This window comes from Oncorhynchus masou, chromosome 23 (assembly GCF_036934945.1).
Source record: "Oncorhynchus masou masou isolate Uvic2021 chromosome 23, UVic_Omas_1.1, whole genome shotgun sequence".
NCBI lineage: Eukaryota > Metazoa > Chordata > Actinopteri > Salmoniformes > Salmonidae > Oncorhynchus > Oncorhynchus masou.
The window spans coordinates 62,714,106-62,734,105 of NC_088234.1; the positions used below are offsets into that span (position 1 = coordinate 62,714,106).

The 20,000-nt window shown below is 45.2% G+C and overlaps 1 protein-coding gene across 4 annotated transcripts in view; it reads right to left on the reverse strand.

The window, feature by feature from the left end:
* The window catches only part of LOC135511172 (calcium-activated potassium channel subunit alpha-1a-like), a 383,846-nt gene that overhangs the window by 30,894 nt on the left and 332,952 nt on the right, over nt 1–20,000 (reverse strand). For 2 of the 4 annotated variants that reach the window (XM_064932771.1, XM_064932769.1), the window contains exons 20-23: nt 11,319–11,445; nt 10,065–10,289; nt 8,727–8,919; nt 3,525–3,638 (exon numbers count right to left, since the gene is read on the reverse strand). In XM_064932771.1, coding sequence (XP_064788843.1) covers nt 3,525–3,638; nt 8,727–8,919; nt 10,065–10,289; nt 11,319–11,445 — 659 coding nt within the window. Of the gene's footprint in view, nt 1–423; nt 508–3,524; nt 3,639–8,726; nt 8,920–10,064; nt 10,387–10,690; nt 10,701–11,302; nt 11,446–20,000 lie in introns of all 4 variants that reach the window. The other 2 variants (XM_064932770.1, XM_064932772.1) reach the window with 2 other exon arrangements.

Below are 20,000 nucleotides of genomic sequence, written 5' to 3' on the forward strand. Positions count from 1 at the left end.
GCAAGGAAAAAAATAAAAACACCACAGAAAAAAAACTTTCAACAAAAAAAGGCCAAAACGAGACAGTAAATGTTCCACCAGAAACAGAGAATAAAAAATGTAATTGTGTTCAAAGTGAAGCCATGGGAGCAGTCAGCGAGGGCCTCGGCTGTAGCCTGATAGATCAAGACAAGTGGATGAAGAAAGGAGAGACAGTGAGAGGGAGAGAGAATTGCTTTGGCAATGTAAACATATGTTTCCCATGCCAATAAAGCCCCTTAAATTGAAATTGAATTGAGAATGTGAGAGAGTTAGAGAGAAAGAAAGAAAGAGAGTAAGTGAGAGGTGAGAGAAAGTGTGAGCGAGAGAGGTGACAGGCAGACAGGCAGACAGACAGAACTAAAGATCGGACGGCAGCGAGCAGAGGACAAAGGCCTGGCTTACCCAGCTCAGTTATCATTTGTATGTTGATTCCAAGTTTTTTTTCCTGACTGAATGAAACCAAAGGCAGTATTTTGCCAGGTTTAGCTAACGAGTAAGACAGTGTGGAGCAGAGGGGGGAGAGATAGGGTCATTATTGGAACAGCAGAGAAAAAGAAACGCAGCCTGAGACCAGTCCTCAGGACTAGACAGACTGAAGCTGGTGTAGGTAAAGGTAGCCATGACATGCAACTACAGCACAAGAGAGGGACAGATGTGGCTGAACCACTAAAACATTAAAACACAAAGGTGTTACGGATATACAATATCGTACACATTAACTGACTTTACGTGACGTTGTCCATTTGACTCGACTATGGTAAAGTAAAGTGACAACATTGACACTACAACTACAGTGTATAGTTCCACAGAGACTGATGTTTACTGCTTCACCTCCTCTCTACGTCCAGGGAGGAGGAGGATAACGTTAGTGATGATAATGTTATCTACTTAATAGCCAGGGTCTGACAAAATCTGCAGGAGAAATGAATCTAAATCAAACATAGAAGAAATGATATTAAATCAAGCATACTGTAGCTGGGGAATTTATTGAATTCAAATACAGCAAGACAAAAACAAACAGCTACACTTGATTTGTTGATTACATATGTAGTACTCAAGAACATAAAGAGAGAGAGAGGCAAAACAATGTTCATACAGCTTCCTGTCCCTGTGTCTCTCCCCGTCTCTGTCTGTGTCTCCCCGTCTCTGTCTGTGTCTCTCCCCGTCTCTGTCTGTGTCTCTCCCCGTCTCTGTCTGTGTCTCTCCCCGTCTCTGTCTGTGTCTCTCCCCGTCTCTGTCTGTGTCTCTCCCCGTCTCTGTCTGTGTCTCTCCCCGTCTCTGTCTGTGTCTCTCCCCGTCTCTGTCTGTGTCTCTCCCCGTCTCTGTCTGTGTCTCTCCCCGTCTCTGTCTGTGTCTCTCCCCGTCTCTGTCTGTCTCTCCCCGTCTCTGTCTGTGTCTCTCCCCGTCTCTGTCTGTGTCTCTCCCCGTCTCTGTCTGTGTCTCTCCCCGTCTCTGTCTGTGTCTCTCCCCGTCTCTGTCTGTGTCTCTCCCCGTCTCTGTCTGTGTCTCTCCCCGTCTCTGTCTGTGTCTCTCCCCGTCTCTGTCTGTGTCTCTCCCCGTCTCTGTCTGTGTCTCTCCCCGTCTGTGTCTCTCCCCGTCTCTGTCTGTGTCTCTCCCCGTCTCTGTCTGTGTCTCTCCCCGTCTCTGTCTGTGTCTCTCCCCGTCTCTGTCTGTGTCTCTCCCCGTCTCTGTCTGTGTCTCTCCCCGTCTCTGTCTGTGTCTCTCCCCGTCTCTGTCTGTGTCTCTCCCCGTCTCTGTCTGTGTGTCTACCCGTCTCTGTCTGTGTCTCTCCCCGTCTCTGTCTGTGTCTCCCCGTCTCTGTCTGTGTCTCTCCCCGTCTCTGTCTGTGTCTCTCCCCGTCTCTGTCTGTGTCTCTCCCCGTCTCTGTCTGTGTCTCTCCCCGTCTCTGTCTGTGTCTCTCCCTGTCTCTGTCTGTCTCTCCCCGTCTCTGTCTGTGTCTCTCCCCGTCTCTGTCTGTGTCTCTCCCCGTCTCTGTCTGTGTCTCCCCGTCTCTGTCTGTGTCTCTCCCCGTCTCTGTCTGTGTCTCCCCGTCTCTGTCTGTGTCTCTCCCCGTCTCTGTCTGTCTCTGTCTGTGTCTCTCCCCGTCTCTGTCTGTGTCTCTCCCCGTCTCTGTCTGTGTCTCTCCCCGTCTCTGCCTGTGTCTCTCCCCGTCTCTGTCTGTCTCTCCCTGTCTGTGTCTCTCCCCGTCTCTGTCTGTGTCTCCCCGTCTCTGTCTGTGTCTCTCCCCGTCTCTCTCTGTCTCTCCCCGTCTCTGTCTGTGTCTCTCCCCGTCTCTGTCTGTGTCTCTCCCCGTCTCTGTCTGTGTCTCTCCCCGTCTCTGTCTGTGTCTCTCCCCGTCTCTGTCTGTGTCTCTCCCCGTCTCTGTCTGTGTCTCTCCCCGTCTCTGTCTGTGTCTCTCCGTCTCTGTCTGTGTGTCTCTCCCCGTCTCTGTCTGTGTGTCTCTCCCCGTCTCTGTCTGTGTCTCTCCCCGTCTCTGTCTGTGTCTCTCCCCGTCTCTGTCTGTGTCTCTCCCCGTCTCTGTCTGTGTCTCTCCCCGTCTCTGTCTGTGTCTCTCCCCGTCTCTGTCTGTGTCTCTCCCCGTCTCTGTCTGTGTCTCTCCCCGTCTCTGTCTGTGTCTCTCCCCGTCTCTGTCTGTCTCTCCCTGTCTCTGTCTGTGTCTCTCCCCGTCTCTGTCTGTGTCTCCCCGTCTCTGTCTGTGTCTCTCCCTGTCTCTGTCTGAGTGAGGGGATAGAGTGGTGGGTCTCTAGCGCTGTAGTCAGAGGGGATAGTGGTTCTAGCGAACCTGGTCTCTCGTCATTTAGAATCCCTCAGAGACGTGAAACTTTCATGAGTCCGCTGGACCACAGAGAATATTAGAGAATATAGCCAGCACCAATGTTATTATTAAATGGACCCATTTTGCTACTGTGGCACTTTTTTTTTAGCTTCCTCTCACTCTCATTTGACTCTCTCCTCCCTCTCAATCAGGCAGTTAATGGACTAATGGTACATAGACAAAGTGAGTGTTCTGACTTTGTAATGAGACATCTCAGCTAGAGCGTCCACAAAGAGAGGGACATTTGAAATGACCACAATTGCTCAGCTTTGCATTTAGCTCCACACAAATCTCAGGCCAAAGTCGCTAATCATTAGCATCAATATATCGCTAGAATTAGTCAACATAGCCATACAAAATTAAGAGTTTTGCCAACTACCCTCCACATTGGCACCAAACGTTCCACAACAACATTCAAACTTGCATTCTAACCAGAATGCAAAAGAATGTCCACCGAACTGTTGAAGGCAACATGGCGATCCTGAAGATGCTAAATCTCTAAGTCAGTTGACCAAACTGTGTACAATTTCACAGTATTTCCCCAACAGGCAAAACTGGTATAAATAACATGTGGTTGAATGTGGTTGAAATGACATAATATTGACATCCTATGGAGCTGTTTTGCCCGCTATCATTAGTGAATGGTCAGCTGGTGTGTGTTTCTCACCGAGTTCAGTGATGATGGGGATGTTGGCGCCGGTGGTGACGGAGGCCTGGCGTGCTAAACCATGTACTGGACTGCTGTCTGGAGAGGACCGGTCCATTCCAGGAGGCGTGAAACCTACACAGAGCACAAAAAGAAAGACACACCAAACCATTGAAACGTACAGACACAGAGATACACACAAAACCGTTGAAACCTACAGACACAGAGATGTGTAATACAACACTGATTGCACATTAATACCACACTGATCACACATTAATACCACACTGATCACACATTAATACCACACTGATCACACATTAATACCACACTGATCACACATTAATACAACACTGATCACACATTAATACCACACTGATCACACATTAACACCACACTGATCACACATTAATACAACACTAATCACACATAAATACCACACATTAATACCACATTGATCACACATTAATACCACACATTAATACCACACTGATCACACATTAATACCACACTGATCACACATTAATACCACACTGATCACACATTAATACCACACTGATCACACATTAATACAACACTAATCACACATTAATACCACATTGATCACACATTAATACCACATTGATCACACATTAATACCACACTGATCACACATTAATACCACACTGATCACAGATTAATACCACACTAATCTCACATTAATACCACACATTAATACAATACTGATCACACATTAATACCACACCGATCACACATTAATACCACACTGATCACACATTAATACCACAATGATCACAGATTAATACCACACTAATCTCACATTAATACCACACATTAATACAACACTGATCACACATTAATACCACACTGATCACACATTAATACCACACTGATCACACATTAATACAACACTGATCACACATTAATACCACAATGATCACAGATTAATACCACACTAATCTCACATTAATACCACACATTAATACAATACTGATCACACATTAATACCACACATTAATACAACACTGATCACACATTAATACCACACCGATCACACATTAATACCACACTGATCACACATTAATACCACAATGATCACATATTAATACCACACTAATCTCACATTAATACCACACATTAATACAACACTGATCACACATTAATACCACACATTAATACAACACTGATCACACATTAATACCACACATTAATACAACACTGATCACACATTAATACCACACATTAATACCACACTGATCACACATTAATACAACACTGATCACACATTAATACCACACCGATCACACATTAATACCACACTGATCACACATTAATACAACAATGATCCCAGATTAATACCACCCTAATCTCACATTAATACCACACTGATCACACATTAATATCACACACTAATACCACACATTAATACCACACTGATCTCACATTAATGCCACACTGATCACACATCAATACCACACTGATCACATATTAATACCACACTGATCTCACATTAATACAACACTGATCACACATTGATACAACACTGATCACACATTAATACAACACTGATCACACATTAATACCACACTGATCACACATAAATACCACACATTAATACCACACTGATCACACATTAATACCACACTGATCTCACATTAATACCACACTGATCACACATTAATACCACACTGATCACACATTAATACCACACTGATCACACATTAATACAACACTGATCACACATAAATACCACACATTAATACCACACTGATCACACATTAATACCACACCGATCACACATTAATACAACACTGATCACACATAAATACCACACATTAATACCACACTGATCTCACATTAATACCACACTGATCACACATTAATACCACACTGATCTCACATTAATACCACACTGATCTCACATTAATACCACACTGATCTCACATTAATACAACACTGATCTCACATCAATATCACACTGATCACACATTAATACCACACTGATCTCACAATAATATAATTTCACAAATCATTTACCACAGGTTTGGTGATTGAAAAGGTCATACATAATTTTGAGAACAGAAAAACTGAACTATTATCGAGAACAACAATAAAACATTAAAATGAGAAAACTAAGTTGATCGGACTATGTAATGCACAGTTAGTGTCTGTCACATGCCACTATTAGTTGGTTACACTACACTATTCAGCAAAAGCTGCTTGGCTAACTGAGAAGGAAAAGATGTGAAGAGGGGAGGGAGGGGGTGATGGTAAAATGATGCAGGCGCTTCCTAAAAATGTCAATATAGATATTGTGCTTTTAGGGGTCATCTGAGAGACATATTTAGCATTCACATCCTTCCATCAACCTGCCTGCCTTCCATAAATGTTATATGTGCTTCATGTTGTTACCATAAAATTGGCGAAGTGGATCCTGAAAACCTTTTATCAGGAAAATAGAGGTGCGATTCCCGACCATGAAATACAAAAGGGGCGAGTGACAAGGGCATGAATTCCCATGACTTCACATTTTTTGCATTTCCTTAAAGTGACAAGTAAACACCTTAAATCAGTAATGCTAGATGCATAATGCATTACCTGTATTGTGACATCCATCATTTAGTGCCGACTAAAGCAAAACCCACCTTATAGTTTTACAGTACAGCAGTGACAAAACATAATGCATGGTGGGAATATATTCAGGTCACAAAGTTTCAGGGGGGGGGGTCATTTTCTGGCAGGGATCTTTTCATCCTCCTCACCATAGAGGACACACTAGTTCTGCATTCATCACAAACTTAAGGCTGAACTGAAAAATCCACACCCTTGTTACGCCAGTTACTGACACTGGGAAGAGGCTTGACAATCTGTAGCAGTCAGACTGGAAGCTCACTCAGAGTACGCTTCATATCTATAAAATAGGACATTTATATCTCCAGAGAGTGACAACTGGGTTTTGGATATTGCCTGTAAAAAACATTATTTTTCCACTATCAGTGTAAACAAGCAGTCCAGTATCTAATTGTGAAAGTACTCTGACAATAGATACAGGGAAGTTTTTCAAACATGTGTAAAAATCAGTTGGGCTGCAAGCGACAAAGTCAAATGAAGAAAAGGGGAGAGTTGTACTCAGATCATTGATTATCAGTCAGATAGTATATACTGTATGAGTGGATTCATTATAATGGTTTGAATGCATTTGGTAAAAAATCTTCTAGAACTTACAAACAAGAGGGGAATAGATTTTCTCACCAATTAAAATGTTTTACGGCTCCCTGTCACAGAGAAGCAAATGCAAGGGTGTGTGAATGTGTGTGTGTGTATATTTGTGTATGTGTGTGTGTGTGTATATTTGTGTATGTGTGTGTGTGCGCATCTGATATGGACCCCCACCTCCACCCCTCTCAGGCCCCAGGCACAACTTAGCTCTGCGGTCTACAGACTACATCCTACCGTAGACCTCGGCCATGTGAACGTCTCCCCAGCAATACATCTCCTTACTTATTAATGTGCACATTGTTTACATTTCACACCCCACATCTGAATAGATTTTCTGAGAGGAAGGAATCCACAGAGCAAAACACTATTAAATAGTACACCTGTGTGTGTTTCAAGTTTTATTAGTTGTATCACTTCATACTCGTCGCCAAACCCACTGGCTCCAGGTCATCTATAAGTCTCTGCTAGGTAAAGCTCCAACTTATCTCAGCTCACTGGTCACCATAGCAGCACCCACCCGTAGCAGGCGCTCCTGCAGGAATATTTCACTGGTTACCCCCAATGCCAACTCCTCCTTTGGCCGCCATTCATTTCAGTTCTCTGCTGCCAATGACTGGAACGAATTGCAAAAATCACTGAAGCTGGAGACTTATATCTCCCTCACTAACGTTAAGCATCAGATGTCAGAGCAGCTTACCGATCATTGCACCTGTACATAGCCCATCTGTAAATAGCCCTACCTCATCCCCATGTTATTTTTTTCTCCTTTGCACCCCAGTATCTCTACTTGCACATTCATCTTCTGCGCATCTATCACTATAGTGTTTAATTGCTAAATTTCAACACTATGGACCATTTATTGCCTTCCCTCCCTAATCTTACTACATTTGCACACACTGTATATAGACTTTTCTATTGTGTTATTGACTGAACGTTTGTTTATCCCGTGTGTAACTCTGTGTTGGTTGTCTCGCACTGCTTTGCTCTATCTTGGCCAGGCCACAGTTGGAAATGAGAACTTGTTCTCAACTGGCCTACCTGGTTAAATAAAGGTGAAATAAAATCAAAATGTAAAAAGTATGTGTGTGTGTGTGTTTGTGTGCGTGCGTGCATGTGTGTGTAGGTGGGATCTTGAACCTAAATATTTATCAGTGGAATGGGTACAGATGATGTAAGACAAAATCATTGATAACAATAGGCTTCAATCAGTATGACAGGATATAATGTCTGCGAATACATGGGTAAAGGGGACCTCAGATTCAGTCTATTCATTGAGCTCAGCCAGCACATCACTCACTCAGACCAGGAGAAATAACTGCATTCACCTTCTCCTAAACCATGGTGCTTGGCATGTTTTCTTAGATGTTGGTTGGTCTATCATAAGATTCAGTCCCTCCAGGTTTTTATGGTCATATTTGTTTTTACAAAATCACTTTCACCTAAAACGGCCCAGTCAAGCCACGCGTCAACAAACCTTTTCCCCCGTCAGCGCATTTGCGTGACAAACTGGACAACATCATTACAAATGGCCATACAAAATGTCAGAGCAAAATCAGGCATTTCTGCCCACAAATATGACAACAAAAGCACAGGGGATCCGTGGAGGGACTGATTAGTAGATGAATGCAGGAGATCCAGGATGGAATGTCATGAACAACAGCTGAAGAAGGCTGTCTGGTGATTTTGGCTGGTTAAATATGACAAGACTGGATGGGACATGAGGCTTATCTGTTTTTCTGAATGCATCAGCAATCTGTTCCAATCAGTCTGCCAGAAACCAGGGGGGTTAGTATAAACAGGCACCACATAAGGGACAGACACCATCGCAACAGGGGTGGGGAGTCACAACCTTAAAATATATTATCTGGGAGGTTGAACACCACTTTCCATGTTTATTTACCATGATGAAAATAATCACTGATTTAAGTGGTAGAACACTAACCCCCCCCCGCAGCCAGAACAGTACAGAACAGTCTATCATCTTGTAGGCCAGTCAGTCCTTACCTTGGGAGTTAGCCTGCAAGAGCCCGATGCTGTCGTCAAACTGCATAGACTTTATGTTGAGCGACGCCAGAATGCATTCCTTATCCTGCAGCGAGGCGTCGTCGATATTGTTCTGATTGGCCGACAGTATCACGCACATGTCGCAGAGGTTGATGTTGACAGCCCTTAAATCTGCACGGCTTAATGGCGTACCCTTCAGGCGCGGTGAAGAAAAGAGACGGACAGAGAGAGAGAGAGGAGAAGGAGAAGAGGGGAGAGGAAACAAATGACAGACTAAGTGAGGGGAGCTTTGGGAGATTAGATAACAAGTATTGCAGTTTTGCAGCGGTGACATTCAGCCGATCTAACTGGGCACTGGGGAATCAGTGACGTGGTCTAATCTAAAGGGTAGTAGACGCTGAAGGCTAACAGGCCTGGTTTCTTAGGGCTCTCTGCTACTTAGTCAAGCCAGCGTTAACGAGCTCTAAAGCAGGCAGCCATGCCAGAGGTTCACATTTCAGATGACCAGGGAGGGCAGCTGCAGTGCATTGTAACTTCATATGAATAGGCAGACTTTGTCACTGGTCTGAATGGGATGGAAGATTGAATTCAGGAACCAGTTGTGGAATTGACAGGAACAGCCAAAACACCACCAACAACAACCACAACTAATCACAAATAAATCCACTATATCACTAACTAAAGCTATACTTCTATTACTGTTAGGCCATCACTGTTGTTCTTAACTGACTTGCCTAGTTAAGGAGAGCCAAGTCTAGGACAAAAAGGCTTCTCAACAAGCCATAAGACTCCTGAACAGGTAACCAAATGGTTACCCGGACTATTTGCATTAAGAACATACAAATCACCTGAGATAAGAACATAGAAGTCACCTGAGATAAGAACATAGAAGTCACCTGAGATAAGAACATAGAAGTCACCTGAGATAAGAACATAGAAGTCACCTGAGATAAGAACATAGAAGTCACCTGAGATAAGAACATAGAAGTCACCTGAGATAAGAACATAGAAGTCACCTGAGATAAGAACATAGAAGTCACCTGAGATGAGAACATAGAAGTCACCTGAGATAAGAACATAGAAGTCACCTGAGATAAGAACATAGAAGTCACCTGAGATAAGAACATAGAAGTCAACAGTGTCAAAATTACAACAATGTGTCTTTTTCCGGATCAGAGGTATTGTACAGCCGGGTTTGGTATTAATTTCTGGAGCGTTGTTACACTGGTCTACTCACAGACAGTATGGATGGTATGATATGATTTTGCATTGTAAGTGCATGATGTTGTCGGTTGTATAACTTTGGCTCGTAACAGTAGGTATTACAGCGGTACTCACAGGTAGTATGGAGACCTTGGGGAAGTTGTGTAGAGTTTCCCACTCTCTCCTCAGGTACTCCAGCGAGCCCACAAACACTATGGGCTTCAGCTCGTGATAATGGAAGTTGCTGGCTCTCAAAGGCATCACCAAGTTTCGCAGCCCCACTAGAGCGGACGTGACATCTCCAAATATACAGACCACCACATGGCCGCTCAACACCGTCATGGATGCCTCACTCCGGGTCTGAGCAGGGAGAGAGAGACGGGCGAGAGTGGTGAGAAACATGGAGACAGAAATAGAGAGAACGAATAATGGGGCGAGAGAAAGAAAGAAAGAGGGAACAAACAAAAACAGAAAACAGAGAGAGGCAGAGTGCTGATGAGAAACCCTGCAGTCCCACCCTTTGAGGTGTTAGGCTCAAGGTGAACCCGGCACAGGTCAATGCAGTTGAAACTCTAAATGGTTAAGGAGTAAGGTGTATAAAATTGCTTTCAAAGCCATGCTTGTGGTGGTTCTATACTATGACCCAGTACATAGAAAACAGCCGACTCACCTTGGAACAACAGAGGCATTGAGAGAAATGTGGGTATACATTATTAGTATGTGGTAGTTACTGCTATGTGAGGGAAACCGTTTCTTTAGAGCCTAACAAAGCTCAACAATCATTTATTCTCGGACCATTCAGTGCAAATACTAACTGGCCAACTCCATAATTATATTCCTCAGCCTACACAGCTAAAAACAGTGTGCACATGTACATGATTTAGAAAAGTCGAGTATCTTTGTATTTATTATGGATCCCCATTAGCTGCTACCATGGCAACAGCTACTCTTCCTGGGTTCCAGCAACATTTAGGCAGTTATATACAATTTAAAATATTACATGACATTACATTTCATAACACTTTTCACAGCACATTAAGTGTGTTCCCTCAGGCCACTACTCTACTACCACATATCTACAATACAAAATCCATGTGTGTGTGTATCATCAAACTGAAAAACCCCTCCGGAGTCACCGTACTGTAGAACAACACCTACCATATCTGTTGATGGATAGGTACTGTATCCCTACACTGGATGTTAATAACCATGATTCAACTCAGTTAACTCTGTGGGACAACATGTGGCTATTTTCTTCAAGAAATCAAATCTGCTTCATGCTTTGTTTGCTTGACATGCTACTTCTGGGTGTGGCAATACTGATGTCATGACAACCCTACAATACTGGTGTCATGACAACCCTACAGGGAGACGTAGATGACCACTCACCAGGATGACCTTCTCGATCTCTTTAGACGGACACCAGTGGAACATTCCTGTGGAGTCATACTGCTTCAAGTTCATGTCCATGTTCTCCATCTGCTCGTTCCCAGGGATTAGTAGAGGGTCATGCCTGCTGAGGGGACACGACACAACAACCAACAGTATGAGCTGGGGACCACCATGGTCAAGTTAATGCTATTTGGTTTTTATGTCTTTTATTATTACCTAGGTTTGGTTGAAACCGAAAACTAATCACTCAATATCATTTCCTTCTCTAACCCCATAGGGGTCCCCCAAGATTGAGAAGCACGGAATCAGAGTGTTTGAGCTGAGAGCCAGGGTCCGGACTACAAAGGTTTCCCTCTGATGTCGACCATGTGTCTACAGGGAATTCGCTCACTCTGTCGGTATCACCTTAGAAACCCTTAATCTGGGGTCACACGATGCAACTGTCACACAATTTCAGTTGCAAGTGACATCATTTCATAACTTTTCTGATACACAAAACAACTCAACACGCAACAGCCAATCAAATTTAAGCTGCTTTAGTCATATCATTCCATATGGGTTGAGAATTCTAAACTCATCTAATGCCTTCTGCTGCATTAAATCGTGATTTCACAAATTATTTATTCATCCAAACATTTGGTTATTGATTGAGGATCGATTTAGACAAAATGTTGGCTGTACAATTTAGCTAGCTAGCCCAAATGAAATTGCCAGCACTGTTCTAATCAAACTAACAAAGAGCTAACCAAGCTAGCAATGAACTAAGTTAACAACGAACCAGCTAGCTAACATCAATGGAGTTCATGTTGAACAATTTCAGTTGAAACTGGTAAGAGAGAGGTCTGGGTTCACTTAAGAAATACATTTATTGACTGCCAAAGCATGTACATTAACCTTTACTAGCCCTGATGCCAACATCTAATTATACAGCACTGACAGCTGTGTTGACATGACAACTGGGCCGGAGTTCAGAACCGTCGAATGGATCATGTGCTAAAAGCATTCATTTTGATTGGCTGTTACTTGCAACTACTTGCACAAAGTTGAAATAAAGTAGCAACTCAGTTGGAAGTTGCATGAATGCTTGCTGTAACACCAGCCTTACATGTTCACAAAGCTATTGTCTGCATCATTGCCCTATGTTATTGAAAGTAAGTAAGAACCCTTAGGATATCCTGAAAACTTGTTTTGTTTTTTACTGTATTTTGTGTTCAAAACATGCACATTTATCAAAGACTTATGACACTAACAAATTAAAGAGCAGGGTAAGAAATGGCTTCATACAGCATCTTTGTGTTTCTTTTTGAGGGTGGCGTAACGTGTGAGAAAACATCATGGGTTTTTGACATATAGCACATCTCCTTCCATCACGCTCTCTCTGTTCCATCACAAGTGGCACTCTGTGTGACAAGTCTCTCTGATGCTCCTACATTTGGCATTCATTTCATTGCAAGAAATATCACATCAAAAATGTGTAAATTAGTTCCATTCCTCTCTCTCTTTGTGTCTCTCCATCTCTGTCTGCATCTCCCTCCCTCTCTCTATCCCTCCATCCCTCTCTGTCTGTATGGAGATAGATTAAATCAGTTGGTGCAGGTGTTAATAACTCTGACAGCGTTTAGTGCTTTTACACCCTGGCTGAACATGTCATTCTGAGCCGTGTGTTGCGCCACTCTCCACAAGTCCCTGTCACTTCAATCAGAGCATGCGGGGGCTGACTGGTGCAGGAAGGCAGGCAGGCACCTCCTCCTCCACTGTCAAAGATGGCTATCTTTCACACAACTGTCAGCGGTGACTGTTGTCTTCCTGTTCTCCTCCCTTCTCCTCTCCTCACCCCCTCTCTTCTCTCCTCCTCCCCTATTTCCTCTCCACCCCTCCCCTATTTCCTCTCATCTCATCTCTCTCCTATTTCCTCTCATCTCCTCCTCTCCCCTATTTCCTCTCATCTCCTCTCTCTCCACTATTTCCTCTCCTCTCCTCTCTCTCCCATATTCCTCTCATCTCCTCTCTCTCCTCCTCTCCCCTATTTCCTCTCATCTCCTCTCTCTCCACTATTTCCTCTCCTCTCCTCTCTCTCCCATATTCCTCTCATCTCCTCTCTCTCCTCCTCTCCCCTATTTCCTCATCTCCTCTCTCTCCTATTTCCTCTCTCTCCCCCCCTCTCCCCTATTTCCTCTCCTCTCTCTCCTCCTCTCCCCTATTTCCTCATCTCCTCTCTCTCCTATTTCCTCTCTCTCCCCCCCTCTCCCCTATTTCCTCTCCTCTCTCTCCTCCTCTCCCCTATTTCCTCTTTCTCCTCCTCTCCCCTATTTCCTCTTTCTCCCCCTCTCCCCTATTTCCTCTCCTCTCTCTCCTCCTCTCCCCTATTTCCTCTTTCTCCCCCCCTCTCCCCTATTTCCTCTCCTCTCTCTCCTCCTCTCCCCTATTTCCTCATCTCCTCTCTCTCCTATTTCCTCTCTCTCCCCCCTCTCCCCTATTTCCTCTCCTCTCTCTCCTCCTCTCCCCTATTTCCTCTTTCTCCTCCTCTCCCCTATTTCCTCTCTCCCCCTCTCCCCTATTTCCTCTCTCTCCTCCTCTCCCCTATTTCCTCTTTCTCCCCCTCTCCCCTATTTCCTCTCCTCTCTCTCCTCCTCTCCCCTATTTCCTCTCCTCTTTCTCCCCCTCTCCCCTATTTCCTCTCCTCTCTCTCCTCCTCTCACCTATTTCCTCTCCTCTCTCTCCCCCTCTCCCCTATTTCCTCTCTCTCCTCCTCTCCCCTATTTCCTCTTTCTCCCCCTCTCCCCTATTTCCTCTCCTCTCTCCCTCCTCTCACCTATTTCCTCTCCTCTCTCTCCCCCCTCCCCCTATTTCCTCTCTCTCCTCCTCTCCCCTATTTCCTCTTTCTCCCCCTCTCCCCTATTTCCTCTCCTCTTTCTCCTCCTCTCCCCTATTTCCTCTCTCCCCCCCTCTCCCCTATTTCCTCTCTCTCCTCCTCTCCCCTATTTCCTCTTTCTCCCCCTCTCCCCTATTTCCTCTCCTCTCTCTCCTCCTCTCCCCTATTTCCTCTTTCTCCCCCTCTCCCCTATTTCCTCTCCTCTCTCTCCTCCTCTCCCCTATTTCCTCATCTCCTCTCTCTCCTATTTCCTCTCTCTCCCCCTCTCCCCTATTTCCTCTCCTCTCTCTCCCCTCCTCTCCCCTATTTCCTCTTTCTCCTCCTCTCCCCTATTTCCTCTCTCCCCCTCTCCCCTATTTCCTCTCTCTCCTCCTCTCCCCTATTTCCTCTTTCTCCCCCTCTCCCCTATTTCCTCTCCTCTCTCTCCTCCTCTCCCCTATTTCCTCTCCTCTCTCTCCTCCTCTCACCTATTTCCTCTCCTCTCTCTCCCCCTCTCCCCTATTTCCTCTCCTCTCTCTCCCCCTCTCCCCTATTTCCTCTCTCTCCTCCTCTCCCCTATTTCCTCTTTCTCCCCCTCTCCCCTATTTCCTCTCCTCTCTCTCCCCCTCTCCCCTATTTCCTCTCCTCTCTCCCCCCTCTCCCCTATTTCCTCTCCTCTCTCCTCCTCTCACCTATTTCCTCTCTCTCCTCCTCTCCCCTATTTCCTCTCTCTCCTCCTCTCCCCTATTTCCTCTTTCTCCTCCTCTCCCCTATTTCCTCTCCTCTCTCTCCTCCTCTCACCTATTTCCTCTCCTCTCTCTCCCCCTCTCCCCTATTTCCTCTCTCTCCTCCTCTCCCCTATTTCCTCTTTCTCCCCCTCTCCCCTATTTCCTCTCCTCTCTCTCCTCCTCTCACCTATTTCCTCTCCTCTCTCTCCCCCTCTCCCCTATTTCCTCTCCTCTCTCTCCCCCTCTCCCCTATTTCCTCTCCTCTCTCCTCCTCTCACCTATTTCCTCTCTCTCCTCCTCTCCCCTATTTCCTCTCTCTCCTCTATTTCCTCTCCTCTCTCCTCTTCTAATCTCCTCCTCTCCTTTCCATTCCCCACCTCTATTTTTCTCTCCTTTGCGGCTCCCCTCTCCCCTTTTCTCTCTCTTTCCTCTACCCTAGAACCAATCAGGGGAACTGGAGGTTAACAGACGTGACACTTGTGTCCGCCACACCACGCCCAGGGGACATACGTGTGACGTCCTGAGTATAGCACAATTAGTCTCCTTACCCATCAAAAGGGTTAGAATGGTGTTAATTCCCGGACAGGAGCATGCTGTTCACGCGTGGAACAGAACGCTACGATGGTTATGGCGAACACAGCTCGTTCGCTCAATGACATGTCAGATTGGCGGATTGGGAAATGACTTTGTATTTACACAGGCTGAGCCGGCTCCCAGACGGACCGTTTCAGAGATCAGATATCTAGCCAGTACAAAAACATCTTTTGGAGAATATTAAACAAAACATTTAAATCAGCTAGAAAATCAAATGGTATCAAAAGAGAATTTACTGTGCATTGAAATATATTTGCATTTAATTGCCTTGCCTAAAGAAAAGGCCTATAGTTTCTGCCAAGTAAATTGTGGGTGAACCCAAACTGTACAATAAAGTAACCTAGGCAATAAAAGACAGCCCATAACAAAGGAGAATTTGCCCTCTTTCTCTACCTCCCCTGTCTCTCCCTCTCTATACCCCCACTCCCTCTCCAACCGTCCCTCTCCAACCATCCCTCTCCAACCATCCCTCAGTGTATATTTCAAACATAGTTATTCCAGTGCATCGCTCAGCAGTCACTAGCTTGGGATGGGTATGCTCCCCCAATCCCTCTCCAGCAGGCTATGAAGGCAGCCTCCCGCTTTGAAAGTTCTCCCCATCATGCAAACTGACAAAAACATGCTTTTCAAAAACCCACAGCCAATCTGTTGATCATTATTTATTTACAGAGGCCTTCAGGCAGCGAGGCCTGTAAAAAGCAGACTTGATATGGTATACACTCTCTCTCTCTCTCTGCTGTGTTTTTCTCCCTCCTTCCTTGTAGAGTAAAGTATCCCTACGGCTACCTCAAACAATCACTTTTCATTGTGCATAAAATACACCTTGTAAAGCGTAAGTATTTAATATATATGGTATCATATATTGACAGGGGCTGTGGGGAGAGGAAGGGGCTGTGGTCGGCGCTGGGTAATTTGATGTTTTGCTGAGGGCTATGACTTGAAAAAGCCTACACCTAGAACAGAGGACCTGTCATCCGCAGCCCCAAGAGCCAGCCGAATACACAAGCACCCCTAAAGCAGAGAAACTTTGACACCGCTTTGAAGCATTTTCAAAACCAAGTAAATAACTCCTAAGAATTATTATCACTGTGAGATCAAAGCGGAGATGCAAATATTACACGGCAAATGGGGACTATCTCCTCAGCAGAGGAGAGAATGAGAGAGAGAAAAAATAAGGTTTTGTTAAGAAACAAAAACTAGCAGCCGTCTAAACAAGCAGCCATCTTAACTAGCAGTTATCTAAACTATCAGCCATCTAAACTAGCAGCCATCTAAACTAGCAGTTATCTAAACTATCAGCCATCTAAACTAGCAGCCATCTAAACTAGCAGTTATCTAAACTAACAGCCGTCTAAACTAGCAGCAATCTTAACTAGCAGCTATCTAAACTAGCAGCCATCTAAACTAGCAGCCATCTAAACTAGCAGCCATCTAAACCAGCAGCCATCTTAACTAGCAGTTGTCTAAACTAGCAGCCGTCTAAACTAGCAGCCGTCTTAACTAGCAGCCGTCTAAACTAGCAGCAATCTTAACTAGCAGCCATCTAAACTAGCAGCCATCTAAACTAGCAGCCATCTAAACTAGCAGCCATCTAAACCAGCAGCCATCTTAACTAGCAGTTGTCTAAACTAGCAGCCGTCTAAACTAGCAGCCGTCTTAACTAGCAGCCGTCTAAACTAGCAGCCGTCTAAACTAGCAGCCGTCTAAACTAGCAGCCATCTAAACTAGCAGCCATCTAAACTAGCAGCCATCTAAACTAGCAGCCATCTAAACTAGCAGCCATCTTAACTAGCAGTCATCTTAACTGGCAGCCATCTAAACTAGCAGCCATCTAAACTAGCAGCCATCTAAACTAGCAGCCATCTTAACTAGCAGTCATCTTAACTAGCAGCCATCTAAACTGGCAGCCATCTAAACTGGCAGCCATCTACACTGGCAGCCATCTAAACTAGCAGCCATCTAAACTAGCAGTTATCTAAACTAACAGCCGTCTAAACTAGCAGCAATCTAACTAGCAGTTATCTAAACTAGCAGCCATCTAAACTAGCAGTCATCTTAACTGGCAGCCATCTAAACTGGCAGCCATCTACACTGGCAGCCATCTAAACTAGCAGCCGTCTTAACTAGCAGCCGTCTAAACTAGCAGCCGTCTTAACTAGCAGCCGTCTAAACTAGCAGCCATCTAAACTAGCAGCCATCTTAAATAGCAGCCATCTAAAGTAGCAGCCATCTTAACGAGCAGCCATCTTAACTAGCAGCCATCTAAACAAGCAGCCATCTAAATTAGCAGCCATCTTAATGAGTAGCCATCTAAATTAGCAGCCATCTTCACTAGCAGCCATCCTCACTAGCAGCCATCTTAACTAGCAGCCATCTTAACTAGCAGCCATCTTCACTAGCAGCCATCTTCACTAGCAGCCATCTTCACTAGCAGTTATCTGGAAGTGTGCCAGTTTTTCTTTCTTTTGTCGAGGTTTGCTCTTTTTAAACAAGGGCATCTCCAACGCTGCCTCTTGCAGACGAGACTGAAGGATAAGAATATGTGTTGGGCTAATGGGTGCGGGTGTGTTTGAGGGCTCGTTTAATTGCTTGTTTTGTTGAGAACTGAGGGTTAGCCTAACATGTACAGCAGACAAGCTGTACATACAATCATACAGAGCACTTCTGTTGGCTGCTGTTCAAAGATGCCCTAATGGGACCCGAGTAACAACCAGCTCTACCATACAAAGCCCACCAAAGGAATCCATTGAGTTTTGCAGAGAACATACAGTACAAAGAAAATTATCCTATAAACCAAAATACAATATTTAAATGAACAGTCCCATCTTTCTAGTACTTTGTGTATCTGACTCATTGATTTCGATTACTGCATCGGTGGGTTTAGAGCTAGCAAGAAAGGCATTTCACTGAACTTGTGCACATGACATTTAAACTTGAAACTATGAGAAAATTAGGTAACCTTGGTTGTGAGAAGAAATTTGCAAACATAATTATATAATCTTTAATTAATGTGTTGTTTTCGGTTAAGGATCGAATTGAACAACAACCAAATGGATACATTGTCATGCTTGTTTTCTTTTTCATGATAGTTTCAAAATCTCCTTATGATTTTTTTTACAATTTGAAGACAATAGCTTTTTTCTAAATCTAATATTAGTTCATGTGGAAATATATGCTCTTCAGCGCCAAATACTTTGTGACTCACATGACAAAAAGTACACAGCACCATTAGGAGATTGTATATTTATACAGTAAGATACAGGTCTCTAACATTCACTCTCATTTAAAAGGAAGTGGATCTGTGCTGTGAGTGACCATGTTTTCACCTATCTTCACCACAGTGCTTCCACCCTGCCACCCAGATCGGACAGCCCCCACCCATCTCCACCACTGTGCTTCCACCCTGCCACCCAGATCGGACAGCCCCCACCCATCTCCACCACTGTGCTTCCACCCTGCCACCCAGATCGGACAGCCCCCACCCATCTCCACCACAGTGCTTCCACCCTGCCACCCAGATCGGACAGCCCCCACCCATCTCCACCACTGTGCTTCCACCCTGCCACCCAGATCGGACAGCCCCCACCCATCTCCACCACAGTGCTTCCACCCTGCCACCCAGATCGGACAGCCCCCACCCATCTCCACCACTGTGCTTCCACCCTGCCACCCAGATCGGACAGCCCCCCCCCCATCTTCACCATTGTGTTTCCACACTGCCACCCAGATCGGACAGCCCCCCCCCCACCACTGTGCTTCCACCCTGCCACCCAGATCGGACAGCCCCCCCATCTTCACCATTGTGCTTCCACACTGCCACCCAGATCGGACAGCCCCCCCCCCCCACCACTGTGCTTCCACCCTGCCACCCAGATCGGACAGCCCCCCCCCATCTTCACCATTGTGCTTCCACACTGCCACCCAGATCGGACAGCCCCCCCCCCCCCCCCCCACCACTGTGCTTCCACCCTGCCACCCAGATCGGACAGCCCCCCCCCCCCCCCCACCACTGTGCTTCCACCCTGCCACCCAGATCGGACAGCCCCCCCCCCCCTCTCTATCTCTGCATTTTTCATGCCGTCATGTTCCTACCAACGTCTCTCTCCTTTCGCACAACAACCTAAACCCTTTCAAAGTCAATTAACGGCAATTTAATTCCAGAGGACAGGAGAAAAGGAAGGTAATATTGCAAATTCATTTTTGATTGCGATAATACATCTCACATATGGCCTTAAGTAGCAGAAACAGTAGTCGCAGGGGTCCCACAATAGATCCCACTGCCCCGGGGCAGAGGAACCACGGGGAGGACTCTGATTGGTTGCTGGTGTTGTTAGTGCCAGCGTTGTTTAAGGACTACATGTGGGAGGAAGGGGTCGGAGGGGGGATGAAGGGGGATGAAGACAGGGTGGTGGGGTGACAGATGATACTTTAAAGCCATTTTTTACCCCAAACAGCTACTCCCCCTCTCACAGGAATATTTCAGCTCTGTCATTACCCAGTGTCTGA